The sequence below is a fragment of the Atractosteus spatula genome, chromosome 14, assembly GCF_055471065.1.
Source record: "Atractosteus spatula isolate fAtrSpa1 chromosome 14, fAtrSpa1.hap1, whole genome shotgun sequence".
NCBI classification, from domain to species: domain Eukaryota; kingdom Metazoa; phylum Chordata; class Actinopteri; order Semionotiformes; family Lepisosteidae; genus Atractosteus; species Atractosteus spatula.
This window is the reverse complement of record NC_142719.1, coordinates 27,464,922-27,483,831: the sequence shown is the minus strand read 5'-3', so window position 1 is coordinate 27,483,831 and position 18,910 is coordinate 27,464,922. Positions and strand designations below refer to the sequence as shown.

The 18,910-nt window shown below is 36.3% G+C and overlaps 1 protein-coding gene across 4 annotated transcripts in view; it reads right to left on the bottom strand.

Moving 5' to 3' along the window:
• Positions 1 to 18,910, bottom strand: part of septin8a (septin 8a) — a 29,897-nt gene that overhangs the window by 4,231 nt on the left and 6,756 nt on the right. For 2 of the 4 annotated variants that reach the window (XM_088931647.1, XM_088931648.1), the window contains exons 2-9: positions 18,279 to 18,393; positions 16,498 to 16,693; positions 14,916 to 15,102; positions 12,895 to 13,056; positions 11,935 to 12,031; positions 9,602 to 9,770; positions 8,586 to 8,718; positions 7,895 to 8,085 (exon numbers count right to left, since the gene is read on the bottom strand). In XM_088931647.1, coding sequence (XP_088787773.1) covers positions 7,895 to 8,085; positions 8,586 to 8,718; positions 9,602 to 9,770; positions 11,935 to 12,031; positions 12,895 to 13,056; positions 14,916 to 15,102; positions 16,498 to 16,693; positions 18,279 to 18,393 — 1,250 coding nt within the window. Of the gene's footprint in view, positions 1 to 456; positions 6,347 to 7,894; positions 8,086 to 8,585; positions 8,719 to 9,601; positions 9,771 to 11,934; positions 12,032 to 12,894; positions 13,057 to 14,915; positions 15,103 to 16,497; positions 16,694 to 18,278; positions 18,394 to 18,910 lie in introns of those variants that run through there. The other 2 variants (XM_088931649.1, XM_088931650.1) reach the window with 2 other exon arrangements.

Here is an 18,910-nt window from a genome sequence, read left to right as displayed (position 1 = left end):
ACAAAAATCACAAAGTTTAATTAAAGCTATATAAAGTGTAAGTACTTTGAGTGCACCGCAGTCATACAGTTACATATCCATTTTCAAATACTCTACACTGCTTTATTTTCATTTCCATAAAGCAGATCTACAACAGTCAGGCAAGTCCTGGACTCTTTCAGGTTTATAAATCTGGAAGCAGGGCATGTTTGAAACTTAAGTATATTCAATATTTTACTCATCAGTATGATCAAATTAAATATTTAACAATATTTTTAATCGCCGAAGTGTATCGGCTCTTTCTAGCAGAAAACCAATCATACAAGCTATTACAAAAAAGGGAGTAATGATTGACTGCCTATGGAACCTTTTGTTTTGAAAAAGGACATTTTTCCAAAGGGAAAATATTATAATCAAGCTGAGCAAATATTTCCATGTTTACATAAATTATAAATCATCAAATCAAATACAAATGAACAGTTTAAAAACAAGTTTTTATTGGTAGCAAGCATATGAGATACAAATCTGGACCATTTTGGTTTTTAGCCATCAGTAAACGGTGGCCAAAATCAGTAGGGGGCAAAAGATTAAGATGCATTGATTTTTAAAAAAAATCTCCAAAATACTAAACATTTTCTTCCAGGTGTCCAATATATTTTTTTTCTTTTCAAAATGAAAGTATTGCAGTTAATCTTTATGGTATACCCACGAAGGCATTGTTTGTCAAGTTGTGTTTTTAAGTGAAGAAAAAATGAATGCATCTTTAATCTGGCAATACAGTATACAGTATATTAACAGCAAGTCAAACTATCAATCATAACCCTTCCCACTTCAGGAACTCAAACAAGACTCTTAAACACAGCAAGGAAAGGCTGAATGTACTCAGCACTGGTGTACAACAAGGTGAAGTCACAATGGAAAGTGCTTATTGCTCAGGAATGCTGGAACATTCAAATGCAGGAGTGGCTGGAAAGCTTAAAACTGCAATGTTACAGTGCATGATGTCAGGCTATTACAAATCCAAAGCAATACAAAAAAGCTCAAACAAATGCATCAGCCACACTGTACATTATGTACTTAACACTTTACGAAAGCATTTTTAAGTGTAGGAGAAAGCTTTGGCTACAGAAAGAAAACATTTCTCAGGAAACCACGTTCTCGTGCATCAGCAAATGAATTTGGAAATGACAGGTCAGCAGAAACCAATCCGAAGTCTACAGGAAGCCCACTGGAGGGCATTGCACAGGAAGCAAATGGCAAGAGTTTTAGTCTGCAGCATTTACACCAGTTAAAGTGGTGAATTAATGGAAGCATAAAGGCGACAGCACCAAATGTAACTCCTTCAGCATGTGGCGTTTTGGTTTTAATAAATCTTCTAATTAAAATGTCTTCCTGATGTTAAGGAGCACGCACTTGGAAGACTAAAGAAACTACAGAAAAAAAAAACAGAACAGCAAGTCAGTGACTAGCACATTGAACATAACTTAACAGATGGGCAGCACATGAGGCATGCAATGAGTCTCTATATTGTCTTGCCTGCATTAAATGTGCAGTAAAAAGTTATTAATGAAGCAGAAATGCAACATAAGTAAAAAACAACCTGACTAGCTAATGAAATGCATCCAATTATTTCTAAAGGCTCTTGGCATGATTATGAAATGGATAGGAAGTGGTAGCTGATTGATGATGAGCAAGATACATAAAACACATTTCTGCTGTCAAGTTCCTGGTTGGGGAATTACCATGGTCTTGAAATTATTGCTTACGTAAACAAATGAAATACATTTGTTACAGTTGGTTTTAAAGATTTATTTTAGAATTGCTAAGGATCTACTGCACTATATATCTTCAAACTGATCTGTAAATGTATCCTCCCTAATATGAGATACCTAATATAAATGAATTGCACCAAGGGATGTTATAATGTAACCTGTGAAAAATGTGGAAAAATAAAAAGAATTCTACCAAATCAGAAAAATCTGGAGGTATAATCATAATCATTCTAAATGGCCAGAATAACATAACCCTGAACACCAGGTTTGACTGGTAACACAAGCTTGACTAAAAATGATGTGGTGGGACATTTTAAAACTAACCATAACTTTTAGTAAATATCAAGAGATAGAACGTGTGAATTAGAAACAAACCAAAACAAATCATCCTACATGTGCCACACAGTTGTTGTCAAAATACGTTACTGTATAATTTTGTTTAAAAAGAAAATTCTGCATGTCTAAAGCGCAAGCAAAAATTTAAAAATGCATCCGCAGTCCCTTAGACAGGTCTACTTTTGAAAAGGATGGGTATAAAATATGAAAGGGTGATTAAGTACAGAAGGTTGCATATATAGAAAAATATGGTCAAACAGTTAAAAGCAACATGATTTTATGCACAGAAAGCCAGAATTTCTTGCTCCACATTTACACAACTGCAGGAGTAATATTTTAGTTAGGACTTGTATTAGGTTGCTTGCTGTATATATGCAAAGTAACACCCAGAGAAGCTGGTGAAGAACAAGTGTATATAGGGAGCAATAAAGCAATGTCACTCATTCATTCATCACTGATAGCAGCATGCCTGCGAAGACAATCATCACCGTGCAGGTTTGCTGTCTGCACTGCCATAACTGAAAGCACTTTACTAATCAATTTTATTTTATTCCCTGTCCTCCCTCTTACCCGTTTTGTGCCATCCAGTTTGTATTGGCTAGACAACATGGAACAGAAACTGGTATAAATTCAAAGGTCACATTTATCCCTTACCATAAAATTATGTAAACACCAGTTCAAATCCCTCTTACACATTGCAGGAAAAAAAATAATAAAGACAAAAGGCTGTTAAGCGGTTTTTGTCGGAATGAAAGATTTACTACTCCTGACCGAAAACAATGCAGGAAACACGCACATTACCACAAAAAGAAAAATAGAGATGAGTGATTGATAACATAACAAAATCGTTTATTATGATTGTACACCATGGAGATATTTTACAGTAAATACGGACGTGTGCACCTTTATCCTGTAAATATGTCATTATTAAAGGTCTTGCAAACAAGCATGGCTGATTTACTTTACAAATAAAATATAGATACAAAGAAATGAGCCATTAAACAAAAAATATAGAAACTGTAATTATTCATGTAATGCCATAATGTATGGAACTGTAACATGCATTATACTGCTCAGACATATTCCCTTAAAGGGCAAATCTATTCCCCCCCCCCCCCCCCAAAAGAATCTTGGTTACAAAAGTAATTCTCCTCAGTGTCATTACAAAAACACAATTCAATTGCTAAGTGAATATAAAAGTTATAGAAAAATACATATATAACAGTGGAGATGAAGGGAATTTGAAATGTTACTCTCATTACTAACTTCTACAAACCTTTATATAGAATACAAAATGTATAAAGCTAAGAGTGATTATAAAATTATATCCTTTGTGCAACACTCTACACCCACCCCTCTTCAGCATCTTTACTAACAAGATAGGCATTTTGATTTCGCCGTATAATCTTTTCTGCAGATTATCTTTACTAGCAAATTATTGTGGACTTTAAACATTCTTTGCAAGAGCAGGACACCAGAAAACAAAAGAACACCACCATTGACCAGTAAGATTGCTATCGTAATATGCATCAAAGAATCCAGCAAGAAAGGGTTCATAAGTTAAAGCTATAGAGCAAGCGATGGCAAAGACCTACTACTCAGTTTCAAACAAGGATTCTGCAGAGTTATTGAAACTTCAGTCATTAGGAACAACCTGTGCAGGGGAATACTGAATTGTGGAATGCAGGTAGTGTAAGTAAAGTGAAGAACTAACAAAGAGAAATGACTGGAAAAGACAATGGTCACGTTTAAGAAAGGGATTAAAGGGGGGGGACATGCAAACTCCACACGAATAGCACCCCAGGTCTGGAAATGAACCACGGCCCCAGCATTATGAGGCAGTAATGTTAACTACTACGTCACTGTGCTACCCATAACATATTCTTAAATGACCATTTTTTCTCATAAACCAGTTTTAACTATATTAACATAGGTGAAATGTTTAGTACTAGTGAATACAGTACATAGGCCCCAATTCAATATGAACCATTTTGGTTCTAAAGGTCCTCACTAAACTTAATAAAATTGATGTTACTGGACACATCACTGATCTGTATACTACATTTGTAAGAACTATTTGTTGCACACTTTTACTCCTATAGCAAATACATTCTCCAGCAGGTTACATTCTTTTTATACAAGACCCTTCTTACAATTACATAGAAATTTTATTTTCCTATTTCCTGAAAATATATTCCAAGGGAGGAATACTTAATTCACATGGTACACAATTTATCAAACAGTATCAGTCATGATGATATACTTTTATAGTAAGTTATCTAACCAGAATTATTTTGCCATATTACAGTACGTCGAACCTGAGTTACTTAAATGACTGTGCTTGGAAATAATCTGAAATACTGAGACAGGTTATACAGCGCAATAAGAATTTTGATGTGATCTCTTTAATGTTGCAATCAGAAACTACAACAGCACTCCTAGCCCTGGGCTATCCTTGCTTGAACTATTTATCTGAAAGAAAAATGGTTTTGTAAAGATCTTTGAAGTCAGTGGTATAAAACTTATCACAAGCTTAGCAAATATTAAATCAGTACTGTCAATGGCACGTTTGTTGTGAAATTCTGATATCCTGCAACCCTCTAAGACTCCCTGTGCAACTGAATTTGTTCCCCTGTATAAGAAATACAAGTGAAGAATTAGGATGCTGAAAAATTCATAGGGCATCTTCACTTCTCAGTTTTCATATTATGACTTATTTTATTGCATTATAACACTGGCACCTTGCACTGCTTGTCTTCAGAGAACTCTTCCTATCATAATGTTCTTTAAATACACTGAATACAGAGTATGTGTTCAACCAAAGTACTCCAAAAGGGCTTAATTATATCAAATTAATTAAGATATTTCTGAAGGTTTAAGGTGTAAACAGAGTGAGTCAATAGCCACTTGGTATACTCACACATAGTGCATTTGCGACGGTAAAACATTAAAGAAATTAAAACATGTTTTCATGGAATTTGAACAAATGACGACAGGACAGGAAATTAAAGACTAGTGTAATTTTATAAAGCATAATAACTTCTTATTGAAACTGGATCAATTCAAATGTCTATGCTTGAGCTGGTATAATAGTAAACAGCACATTCTGGTGTAAAACTGACATGGAGTAGAGTTGGGAGGATGTACCTGTATAACAAGTCCCTGTCAAAGACTGGGGAGTCCTTCACAGAACGGGACAAAAACATTAAGTAGGGTAAAATAACATAATTCGATTCTTCTCACATGAGCAATAACATTACTCACTCCACAGCAACAAAAGCAGCCTCTTCAGGGCCCAGTATGAAGAAAAGTTGCATGGCTGAGTTATTTATTCATAGTAATGTTGTCTTCATTTTATTTTTAGTACAAGCAAATACACAAGACTTTCCTCCACCAAAAAATAAAAGAAACTAGGCTCAAGCTACATACTTCCTCCCCTGCATGTCTTCTGAGCGCTGTAAACGGTCAAACCTCTCATACTACTTACAGAATCTCAATTTCCTATATAGCTTATATGTACAAGATAAAATCAAACAGCATTGTTATTTTCTAGTGTATAACAAAGTCATAAAGTAGAAAAATGCGATTTGAAGTATAATTCTTAAATATAACTAAGCCCTTAAGACATCCACAGACCTGGATTTGTTAATAAAAAAACATTAAAAAGCACCAGAGTAAGTCATATTCTCTAGACTTGTTGTAACTAGTCGAATTTGGTGACAACTATAAACTCTGCTTTATCCATAATCATCTTGTATTGGAATAAATTACAGGCCTGACCTGGCTCAGATTCTGAGGCGCTCTCTACTGATAAAGACTTTGAAATGTCCTCTAAAGAAATCTTGCAGTATATGGAAATAAGTGTACATAAACTTTATTTCTTCAATAAAACCCTTATGTGTACGACATTAGTACCAAGAAATAAAAAATGTTACCCATTTTATCCTCTTCTCTTAAATCAGTCATTACCAGCCATACATAAAGGAAAGCCTAAGGCTTAAACGAAACAGAAAAGGTGAAACTCTCGATAAAATGTCCCCATAGACTTACAACGTTATTAATCATAGAAAAGAGCACATAAAGCCATTATCACCCATTGTCTGTATACAAAGCAACTGTTCTTGCCTCCCACAATTTTCTTTGGTCCACTTACAAAATGTCAATCAATGTTGGAATGTCAGGAAAAAAAAAGTTCTTGTTGTTACAGTGATGGAAGACAAATCCATGTCCGGCCTGGGTTTTCCTGTGCCATTAATTAACTGAAAGAAAACATGAAATAACACAAAAATTAAATAAAAACACGAAGTGAAATTAAAAAGATAAATCAACAGAAATATGGAGTGTCACATAAAATTAACTGAATGAACTTGATCGTTTTAAAAACTATTATTGTTTTTCCCACATTTTAAAACTCAAGACAAAGAATTAATTAAAAGGTGCTGTTCTATTGAGTTTTTTTGCATGTTATATAATACTGGATATACGGATTTCATTTTAACAGTTAATATCAGTTTAAATAAATCAAACAATAGTTTGATCATTTATGAATAAATGTATATGAAAACATGAATCAAAGAAAGAAAAAAAACAATGAAGCCTGTAGTTTTACAATGAAAAGAAATTATCTGCCATTTTCTGCAGTGCTCAGGATTGATAAATGCCTAGCTTCCTGATCGCAATAAAAAACTCTTCATTGCAAAAGTTCCTCGATGAGACTATAGGTGGCGCAACGAATATAAGTACTTGAGAAGACCTTGAAAAAAGCTGCATTTCAGAGTTGAAAATGATTTGAATTCTTAAATACTGAAAGTGAGGTGTTTATATTACCAGTAATAATGTTAAAACATCTGAGGAGCTGCAAGATTCCAAAACGTTTTTACTTAATTTAGAGTTATATTAGATTAGATAAATGGAAAAAATATAAAAGACGGATTTGCTAAACCTTATTTCAGAAGGCTGATTGATAGGTGTATCAACAGTATTTGCTATACAAAGACCAATCACATTTTTAAATGTACATAAAAAGTCTAAGACTGGCATGTCCAGTACAACCAACAAAAAGTTACAAAGATTTTTAAAAATTTACTTGGAAAGATGTACTGTGCAATTAAATGATCTTTTGACAAATTCATAACAGAAGAAGTTGTAATAGAAATAAGTACCAAGACAACACTGTGTTGTACCCACATGAGAGCCTGGAGTGTCCATGCCAATAAAAGTTAAATTTTCCCTTACAGGCTGAAAATACTAAACTAAATATTAAGGAGTTGAAACTATGCACTTCTTTTAATTATTTGTTCCAGGTGTGTAGATGAAAAACAACACTTAAATGTAAATGTAGATTTGTTTTGTTCTATGAAGTGTCTCCAGAACCACACCTCATTGTTCAACTGCCAGGTCATCACTCAGAATACGATTTTTGATTTAAAGGCCTGGCTTTCCTCAGAAAAACAGGTTTTGTCACTTAACAGGTATTAAAACCAAACAAAATCAGAATCTCAGACTAATTTCACCATAAATGTAAAAGTGTTTCAGTTTTTTTTTCCTTTTCCAAATGGAAAAATATGAATCCCTTCATAAGCCAGGACTCATTATTTTAATAACGGTATAAAGGGTAGAAATTGAAAAGCTTGTCTTGCATCGGACAGAAGTATCCACTCCTTCTCTGGTTCATCTGCACATTACACGTCCAGTTTTCATAGAGAAAAGACATTTGTTCTACTGTACGTGTTCACACTGGCCCCTCATGGCACAGCCCAGGAGGAGAAAAAGGAAGTGGGGAAAAAAAGAAAAGAGATAGGACTTACTTTTTCTTGTCCTTGTCCTTCTTCAGCGGCTGTTGTGCGGTGGCCTGCAGGGACTGCGCCTGTAGCGTCTCAGCTGCCACCTTCCGCTTGTTGAAGGCGTTCAGCTCCTCCTCCAGGTCCCGGCGCTTCTCCTCCACCTTCCGCTTCTCCTCCAGGTGCATCTTCTTGAGCTGCTCAAACTTCTCGTGCAGCTGAAAGGAGGGCGGGGAAATAAGCAAGGGAAAGAGGTTGACAGTTTAGTCAGGTCGCCGATGAAGAGTCGCCAATCAATCTCTTCAAAAGCCTCTACGATGGGGGTGAGGGGAGAGCCAGGCGGTTAAACTAGCCAGAGTTCTCAAACACAGCAAAGCATGAGCACTAGTCAGCTCATCACAGGTTCAGTCCTCGGCAATGCTACTGCTCCACTAGACAGCAGCTTCTCTGTGGACACGTAACCAAAGATAACAGTCATTAGAAATGATGAGTCGAAAATAATTTTTCAAACAGCTGATGTTCTGGCTCTCCATTTTTGTAATCCGAAACTTACAAAAATGGACAGTCAGGACTCATCTTTTGAACAAGCACTTGGACGGTCAATGAAAATGTGTGCCCATTTCAGAACAACGCTCAATGCTACACAGCGCAGAGAGACAGCCGTTGCGTCTTGTGTCCTGAAGTTTAGCACTGGGCACACCCCACCTCCATCTCTCACCTCTCTCTCCTTCTCCTTCAGCTCAGCTTCTGTTTCCTTCACTTTGTTAACAAACATCTGCCTCATCTCCTCCTCCTTGTGCTGGAGCTCCCCAAGGAATTCCTTTCTTTTGGCCTCGTACGTCTCCTGCAAGCTACACAAAACGAAGACATGAGCTTTCTCTATGGACTCTGGCTGGTTTTACCTCATGAACACAGACAGAGATGACTGCTGGCATTTATTCCAGTGATTAAAAAATATGAGTGGGGTATTTCATTTGTATTTTTTGTTATTCTAATTATAAAATTATTTCAGTCTTAAAACTATAAGTTTAATTTTGGTCTTTAGGTTTCAGTTTGTTGTGTGCTGGAAAAGGTTTCTATATTATTTGTCCGTGTGATCTGGTGGGTGTCCCTTAAACCACAACTTATTGATCCACTAACAGGTAAAGGCATCCATAAGGACTCTCTAATCAGGAAAGAGGTAAAACTGGGATTTGTTTGGATCTTCTGTAATCATTCAAAATGTTTGATCTCTGAGAAAAAAATTGAGAATTATTTTTAATTAACTTTTAGTCCAAGCTGTCTCTAGAGTTAATTTTCTTTTCAGACAAGTAAAGATTAGTACTTAAGGCTCTGAATCTACTTTACCTGGATTACTCCAGCAAACCCAAAGGTATAAGCTATGATCAAATTTGCACATTTGCAAAAAACAATAATTGTAATGTTATGATAATAGCATAAGCTGAAATAACACAGTCATTTACAAGATGGAGGAGCTGTGTGAAGGGCCAGTTATGAGGGTCTGTGTCTTTGTCAAGATGGAGGAGCTGTGTGAAGGGCCAGCTATCGGGGTCTGCGTCTTTGTCAAGATGGAGGAGCTGTGTGAAGGGCCAGCTATCAGGGTCTGCGTCTTTGTCAAGATGGAGGAGCTGTGTGAAGGGCCAGCTATCGGGGTCTGCGTCTTTGTCAAGATGGAGGAGCTGTGTGAAGGGCCAGCTATCAGGGTCTGTTTCTTTGTCAAGATGGAGGAGTTACCTGAAGGGCTGGCTGTCAGGGTCTGTGTCTTTGAAGCCCATTTCCTCCAGTTTGCAACGCCTGTACAGCTCATAGTGCCGGGCGTGTGTCTGCTCTCGAAGATCTTCCATATTCACCCGAATCAGCATCTCGCGAAGTTTCACAAAATCACAGTGACTTTCATTCTCCACTATTTAAGTCGAGACAAAAGAAGAAAAATCTTGTGTTATCATAACATTTTGATATTCAAACTAATTCATACAGTCTCTGTAACTGGGAAGTTACTTTTGAATTTTTGTCTTTAAGTGTCATATTATAACAGGTTAACAGGTTGTTCTGAGGTTTCTGTGATTCCACTTTGGTAGTTTGGAAGTCTTAATTTCTGATGCAACAATTAATATTACACTATACACACTTTTTAAAAATATATTTTTGGTATATTTATTTTTTATTTTATAAATACATAAGGGACAGAAAACACTGTTCTACACTAATTAAAATTCTTGATATTTATCATTTAAATCATTTAAATGTAGCATGCATTATTGAAGTTTAATTTTATAATAGATACTAAATAAACTCATATGACTAAAGATGAGATATGTCAATTTTTATGACTAATCACTTCTGTGGGTGATACCCCCATGTGAAGGGGTACTTTGCAGTTTCTCCACAGAGCAAGAAGGATAAAAACCTTAATAATTATTTAATGTAACCATAAACCAAGATGCTGTAGTAATGAGTTATCAATGCATGAAGGTATTCAATTATTTTACAAATTCCAGAAAGGAAACACTACATTCTACCGACTAGCATTTGAATATACAGTGATCACTTGTCTTTTAGAATTTTCCAAGCACCAAGAAGTTCAGCTAAGTAACATGTGACCAACTGCTGTGCAGGCCGGTTTCTTCTGATAGGATCTCACGATTACAGCCCTGAAGCTTCAGTAAATTTACAGTGAGTTTTCTAAGCCTGATCCTGTCATGAAATGACCCTGCGTGTGGAGATAAGCTCAGTTAATAATGGGCTTTGTTTTGTTTTGGTTTACTCCTGTCAGATAGAGGAAAATCAACAGTTCACTGCTATTGGGATACCCTGGCTAGGCATTAGGCAAATATTAACGCAGGCTCAATTTATTGGAAAGCTCTGTTCAGAAGATTAATTTACTTTTTTTTTAAGTAAAGCCTCATTAAACCAGTTAAGTGGTCCATTCAGCTCCCACCCATCATAAATAGATGGTGTGTCCTGCTAAATTAGAAACTATTATATCACCAAGGGAGGATTAATCCTGTTTCATAAGAGAAGATGGGAGAGCAAGAATTCTAAGTAACACTAATCTTTATTCTGATATCACTCCAGATGAACTTTACAATGTTGTATTTCACAGCAAGTTGAGTGGATTTTCATGCATTACATGCTTAGCTATTTTATCAGTTATATTTAATAAACATACATCAACAGATGGTAAAAAATACATTTATTGAGTGTACAGTGCTTTTTAAGTAATGAACAAAAGCTAGTCTATTACATAATATTGAAATGCTTACACAGAAAATTTTAAATCTTGAAATGTATGGGCTGCAAATACAACCAAAATAATGTGTCTTTTCTCCATTCTCCAGATACATACCCAGACCTCTTAACTTGCCATAATGCAAACACACAAAAATCATTAGTTTGTCATCTGATTGCAACAATCTTATGAAAGCTTTCCTGCCTTGTAAACCAGAAGAAAATCTGGTGGCTTCTCTAATCAGCTTCCCTAAGACCATAAAGTGTTTTAATATGAAGGTAGAGTGCCACTGGACCATCAGTGAAGAGCCTCTTATTAACCTAGTAGTCCATAACATGACATACTGTATACCAGTGCAAGATTAAACAACTAAAAAAGTTCTCATTTCTGGAACATGCACTGTCCCAAGACACAGACTTTACATTTATCGGGGTCATTAAAAGCCTTTTGCATGAAGTTTTAACTACACATCACAAGACCTTTAACGTAAGCAGAGAAGAGATAAACCAGCAAGTCCTGTGAGCTCACATGATCTGTTGTGCATCTGTCATCAAATTCACGCTAACTGAATTAGGAACCTGATGCCGTTTTGACTCCGGTCAGAGCAAAGTAAGTCATAAAACAACTTTCAGTTGAACAGTATCTGATTAATTTGGGATTTTGATTCTAATGCCCTTTTAATATCAGTTCAAAAATCTGAATTGGCAACTTGCACCTATAACCTAGTAAGACTTCAGTTTGACAAGTGTGATATTGTAGGCTGTGCTCAAGTTAATAGCCCTGAGAAAATGTCTGTTCTAAAAGTGACAAAATCCAGCATGGCTTGCAAAATACTTACCCTGAACAACTCCCCAGGGGTACTGTCTGGCTCTCACCAGTTTATTACCTACTTTCACTTCTTCTATGCTTCCAACAACCGCAAAGGGAAGATGAGCCTTTGAAATATATATTTAAAAAATTACCACTTTTCAAGAAATATCAATGAAACAATTTTTTTGATCCTACTCGATAAGGGATCACCAGGCAGAAATTCAAGTTGATTGCATACAAGGAAACATTTTTAAGGGGGGTAACAAAATATTGGATCAAACTTAGCCTGCCATTTTTAAACTTAAATTTAAAAAGATTTCAAAATGTTCTGTGAATACAACAGTACAAATGTTTCAGGCTAATGATAGTTAGCATAGTTATTGCTGACTTTTCGGAAAAAAATAAGAGTAATCCATAACCAAAAGAGAAATCACAGTCTCTTAAAAATATACCTGAAAAAAAGTCCATTTGCAGGAGACAGTTTCATGAGTAAGTATATATGGGACTATTTCATGCCTTAATATGCATTCCTCTGCTGCTCTGAGCAATAAATTCTGATGTAAAGGCAAAGTACTAATAACGATTGGCTTCAGAAACAGAGACTTGAGCCAAGAATGTAGAAGTAAACTTCTAAAGTAGTTTTCTTGGAAGCAAGGAAGTTCTTAAAGAGACTGAAAGAAAAACAGCCTTTCCTGTTTCACAAAGGAGCTGCCTACTTAGGAAAGCTCATGTTTAAACCATTATAAAGCTGTGGCAGAGCTTCATATACTGCCAGAATACTTATTCCATTTAGACTGAGATAATCCTCACTACTGATAATTTCCCCAAATCAATTTTTCCACAGAGTAAAAAGGAACAGATTTATAACAAAGGAAAAGCTGTGAAGGGAAACTTAATTCTACACTGAGCAGCTTCAACAAAGGCCTAGATCTGTCTTTAAAAGGGATGGTGAGTAAAGTTTAAAGCAGTTTAGAAAAAAAATACTTACATTCATTGATGCATTGATTTCTGTGACAGCTTCATCATCAGTTGGGAACTGATAAATCTGAACTCCATTGCTGACCAGCTCACTCATGATTTTAATTTTAAATTTGTGTAGTTCGCTTTTGGAAATAGTATCAGCTTTTGCAATGATGGGGATAATGTTCACCTATGCAGAGAAAGGGGAGAGGATTACTTTTAAGCTATTATCATAGGAACTCCTTGAGTCTTCTGCCACACCACCATAAGAACAGGCTGATACTAGAGCATATTTGTGAAAAGCCTAACATCAAGCTTTGCAGACCAATATCAAAAAACAATAAATCTTTGATTACCAAGTAACTCATGAATATCAAATTCATGGCCACAGTAAGGTAGATGCCACTTGCTTGTTTCCTATTAAAACTAAGTAGGACTGTTAGAGCACAGATTATAGGTTGCAATTTACCTTCAAATTGATAAGATCCACACCACCCGCTGCTGCAATAAAGCCCAATCCATCATTCAGGATCCCAACCATCACAGCCACAAACTGCTCTCCCCCCCTGCGCTCTGGCAAGCAGTACCACACTATAAAGGCACAGACCACTAGACTTAAGAACAGCCTCTTCCCTACTGCCGTAGGCCTCCTTAACAGCTAACTTCAATGCCTCAGACTCAATACACATCTGCACTATGTACTCAACTTGCTTACTGATCAGCTGGTACTCCTGTGTATTTCTAAAATGTCTCCCTCTGCACCTTTTCTCTATTGAAAAATCAGATTCCCAGGTGTCCTGATGCAACTTCATCCCTGCTGCGTTAAAGAGACTACAGAAAGTTTTTAGTTTTTTTCAAATGCGAAACAAATAATGCTGTCATAAACCATTTTGTGACGGGGCAGCACTGCAGCTCTTTGTCAAAATGCTGAAGCTGGTAACTGCGACATTTAAAGTGTGATCTTACAAGTCCTGCATGAATGTCCAATATCCACTACAGTACATCTAACACTGGACAATGAAAAGAGGATATGCGTCAACTACAGGAGCTGTAGAATTGCTCGAAGATAATTCAAGAAAAAAGCTTGTTTTTTGACCGACAAGAAAATTATATTTTTACGTGATCTGTTTAGGTCCATTTATTAAACATCAATACCACTATCAATTACTAAGCAACTAAACATACTCTCAGATAACCAAGAGAAAAGCTCTACTCAAGAGTGTGTCATTACATAGGACAAAGTGTCATATAATTACAGAAATACACTACTACTGTATATACATTGAGGATAAGTCATGAGTAGCAAAGATCTCTTTGGACTTCACTTGAAAAGAGAAATGATCTCATTTCCTTCTAAAAAGCCCTTGTTTCTTTGGCCTTTACCGTCTGTGTGGAAGCTAAATTTTGAGACATGTGGAACTATAAACATCCCCCTGGGCACCCCTGTATCCCACTGCTCGGCACCCCCTCCCAATACACGACGATTAGCAAATCCGCTCACGTGAGCCCCCTCCCTGTATTAAGGATATGTCAAGTACTAAGGCCATAAAGTCAGGGGCCCAGCAGCGTCTGCTCCAATGGATTTTCGGGATTCCATTTAGAATTTCCTTTCAGCTGCACCAAAACCATCTAACAAAGTGAGAGGAATTCGGAAAATCCTACATAATGTAACCTAAACATCTGCCAACAAAAAAAAGGACTGCCAAAATATGGGCAGCAGACACTGCTTGTGTCGGCAGTGAACAATCTGTCCTCAAACGTTTCTGAACACTGGTTGAAATAAAAACAACAACAGGGGTTTGAAAGAGAAAATTACCAGTACATCAATTATCTAAGTGCTCTGAAGTGTATGAATCAAGTAATTCCATGAAACCTTTACAGCTTACAGTTAAGTGCTTTTCTATTTATAACACGACAACATTGCCACTTCTTAAAGCAAATTAAGCAGCACACGTAAGCAAGGATGGAATAAAGGCAGTTTTGCGAAATTAGTAGAAGATGTTGAGCGCAAACTTTTCTATGCTAAGAGCTGGCATGCTGCTTCAATACCTTGCTATCCAGTTTCTTCATGGTGACTAAATCCAAGGATTTGAGGGAATGCCCTGTCGGAGCGATGAAGTACAGGCAGATGTGAATTCTCGTGTCATGGTAGTTGAAGAGGGAGCGCTTGATTTTCAGCTCTTCTTGAAGGTAGTTTTCAAACTGTGTGTCAATGTAGTCCACAATCGGTTTGTAGCTGCAGAGAGAACACAGCAGGCAAGATGAAACGAGAGCATTTGTTTTGAAGTAAATTAATATATCCCCCTAAAACCTTTTCATTTATTATTTAAATGCATAAATATGCTACTATATGTTAATAAATCTGTATGTTTACATCCAGTAAAGTTATGTTTTACTCTCCTTAACGACAAAATAATCATAACCTCCAGCAACAGTCTTCAGGAATCATTAAATTGATTGCCATTTTTTATCTTTGCACTCTTCAGATTAATCATGCTAATGTATCTTTAACTTTTAGTGAGCCTTGAATGAAATATTTAGAAATCTGATACAGGGGTTATCGCTGAAGAGGAATGTGAACAAAACAAAGGAAAAACTGAAATAACACTATACTCTTATAACACTACATTTTATGGTTAGTCTATTACCTCCTGTTGAAATCAATGTAGTCGTGGCTGTTTTGGGTTTTGTTGAATATTATTTGATTGCATTTCACAACTTATTAGCTGTTGTCCTTTAAGAGCTTCTTCAAAAGCCCCACGGGGAGTATCAGACAATGCACAATGTCAGACCGCTTACAATCCGCAATCAATAACCTCATAAATTATATATTTCTAGACATTTAAAAGTCACAGGGCCATTCAAGCCAATCATTCCCTTCTTCTGAAAAATGTATTTTTTTATTTATTTATATGAAATAGCCTTGGCTAAAAAAAACTTGACTGAAATATACCAAAGGAAAAGAACCAATGTCCAATGTCTGATCAAAGTGAGAATTGTTAGTATTTACATTGTATTTTATAAATCAGTCTGCTAAACAACTGTTTCTGCAAGAAACATTCCACAAAATAAATCAATTTTGGAGACTTACATGGGACATATTTAATATTCAATATTCAGTGACAAGTTATTCCAATTATTAACATTTTGTGTTTCTTCCACATTTCACCAAAAGAAACTGCCGGGCCAGTCCATGTGGAAAGCAAAATATTTCATTCACAAAACTCCCCGTCTCATTTCTTTTAAAAAATCTATACAACACATTTTGCTAAAGAAGAAAAACTGTGTGAATGATCTCCTGCCTTCATATGTCGCCAGGCGCAGAGTAGTGTCAGGCCCTTCAAGGCCTTGAAACCAGAACACCACCCAGCTGGAGCTCAATGGAAGAATTACGCCTTCTCAAAAAACATTCTAGTATCTTTTTTACATTTCAATACACCACCTTCTGTTTCCCTTACCTGACTGGATTCTTTTTCTGCCTTTATTTTTCCTCTAAAACACATTATACCACAAATGAGAGTCCATTCTTTACTTCGGTATACAAAAAAGAACTTAGAAAAAAAACAAGCAGAGAGTGTACTGATGAATTTCTGCTCTACAGCTACAGCTTTTCACTGTTTTGCACACATACCTGTCCTCTTTATTTATCTGATCTCCGAACCCCACTGTGTCGACAATCGTAAGCTTCAGGTGGACATTGCTCTCCTGCAAATCGTATGTTCTGGGGCGTAAATACACTCCATTCTGATAGTGGCTGGCCTCTTCATTTTCAAACGTTGTGTTAAAAAGCGTATTCATTAATGTTGACTTGCCAATACCCGTCTCACCTGGTGCAAAAAAAACAGACAAGTGAGAACATTCTGCAATGAGAAAAGTGTTTGGAAAATCATTGCTCACTTGTAGATGTGAACCTATTCTAAATCATTCTAACAGCAATTAAGATCAAAATACAAAAGTTAAGAATGAGATGAGGCTTTTTCAACTCATCTAGCTCATTTGGGTCTTAGTACAGTTGCAAGAAAAAGTTTGTGAACCCTTTGGAATTACCTGGATTTCTGCATTAATTACTCATAAAAATGTGGTCTGATCTTCAACTAAGTCACAATAATAGACAAACACAATCTGCTTAAACTAATAACACACAAACAATTGTACTTCTTGGAAATATTGAACACATCGTTTAAACATTCACAGTCCAGGTTGGAAAAAGTATGTGAACCCTTTTATTTAGTAACTGGTAGAGTCTCCTTTAGCAGCAATAACCTCCACCAAACGTCTCCTGTAGCTGCTGATGAGACTTGCAAAATGGTTAGGAGGAATTCTAGACCTTTCCTTCTCACAAAAAAAGTTTCAGTTCATTGATATTTCCGGGATTCCTTGCGTGAACAGCTCTCTTCAGGTTATGCCACAGCATCTCAATTGGGTTGAGGCCTGGACTCTGACTTGGCCATTCCAGAACACGACTTGTCTTCTGTTAAAGCCATTCTGTTGTTGATTTACTCCTGTGTTTCTGGTCACTGTCTTGTTGCAGCACCCAACTTCTATCAAGCTTCAGGTGACGGACCACTACCCTGACATTCTACTGTAAAATTTCTTGATACAATTTTGAATTCATTGTTCCCTCTATGATAGCAAGCTATACAGGCCCGGAGGCAGCAAAGCAGCCCCAAACCATGATGCTCCCTCCACCATGCTTCACGGTTGGGATGAGGTTTTGGTGTTGGTGTGCAGTGCGTTTTTTCCGTCTAAACATAGCGTTGCATAGCGTCTGCCAAAGAGTTCAACTTTTGTCTCATCCGTCCATAGAACACTGTCCCAGTGTTCAATATTGACAAGAAGAAGTACAATTGTTTGTGTGTTATTAGTTTAAGCAGATTGTGTTTGTCTATTATTGTGACTTAGTTGAAGATCAGACCACATTTCCATGAGTAATTAATGCAGAAATCCAGGTAATTCCAAAGGGTTCACCAACTTGTCCACTTCTTCTTTGAAGGATCTGAGACTGCTTTTACACCATGGTTGGGCAAACCCCCATAATTCTCTATGATTTGGCCCATCATTCCCCCTTAAAATCTAATCATTTTCCTAAGTGAAAATCTTTAAGATTTCTTAAATTTCCTCCCAAAGACTGTATCCCACTACTGATTTCCTCTTGTGCACATAAGGTGATGCAAATGATAAAACCATTCTGTTTTTAATCCTTTTATTTCCAAACATCAAACATTCTAGGGGTGAAAGCAAAAACTAAAAACTTCATGCTCAAATAAAACCTTTGCAAATGATACATAAGAAAAACAAGTATGACATTCAGGCTAAAACAAATGCACAAAACAATTCTAAATCTAAAAAACAAATCTGAAATGTAACATGTATTTGAAAGATACTGGAGGGAAAAATCACCAACATACTTACCTACACAGAGTATATTGAAACAGAACCCCTGTGTCACTGATTTACTGACAAGCTGATCTGGAAGACTGTCAAACCCAACATGGCCCGCAAGACTGAGGTTCCGTTTTTCTTCATTCTGTTCAAACAGGCCAAGCGGCAAATGTAAATGACACCCCAGAAACATTGCCTGTCAGCCCCCCTCCTGAAATAACTGCTTTTAATTATGTCGATTATATGACTGTGTAATTAAAAATGAAAATAACTATAAAAGTACAAAAACTGGATTGTTTTGATGCCTTTTTTTAATTTGTCTTCCTTTTAACTATTGTATCATTAATCCAAAAAAAGTCAGAATAGTACCAATTGAAACAACTGAAATTCTTCCCATCAGACTTCACAAAACCTAGACAAATTCTTACAGCATTTTTACCCACAAAATACAGGAATACTAACATAGGCAAATTAAGAGGACAATTGAAATATTTAATATATTCATTCTGTTCATTTTCGTACAATGCTTAATTTAAATATGAATAGCCTTAACACACCATAGAGAAGTGTAGAACTATTACTAATCAATAGTATTATATTAGACTTTCCTTCTCATCTTTCTAAAAACCTGAACTCTTTTCTCAGGCTTGCAAGCCGAGCCA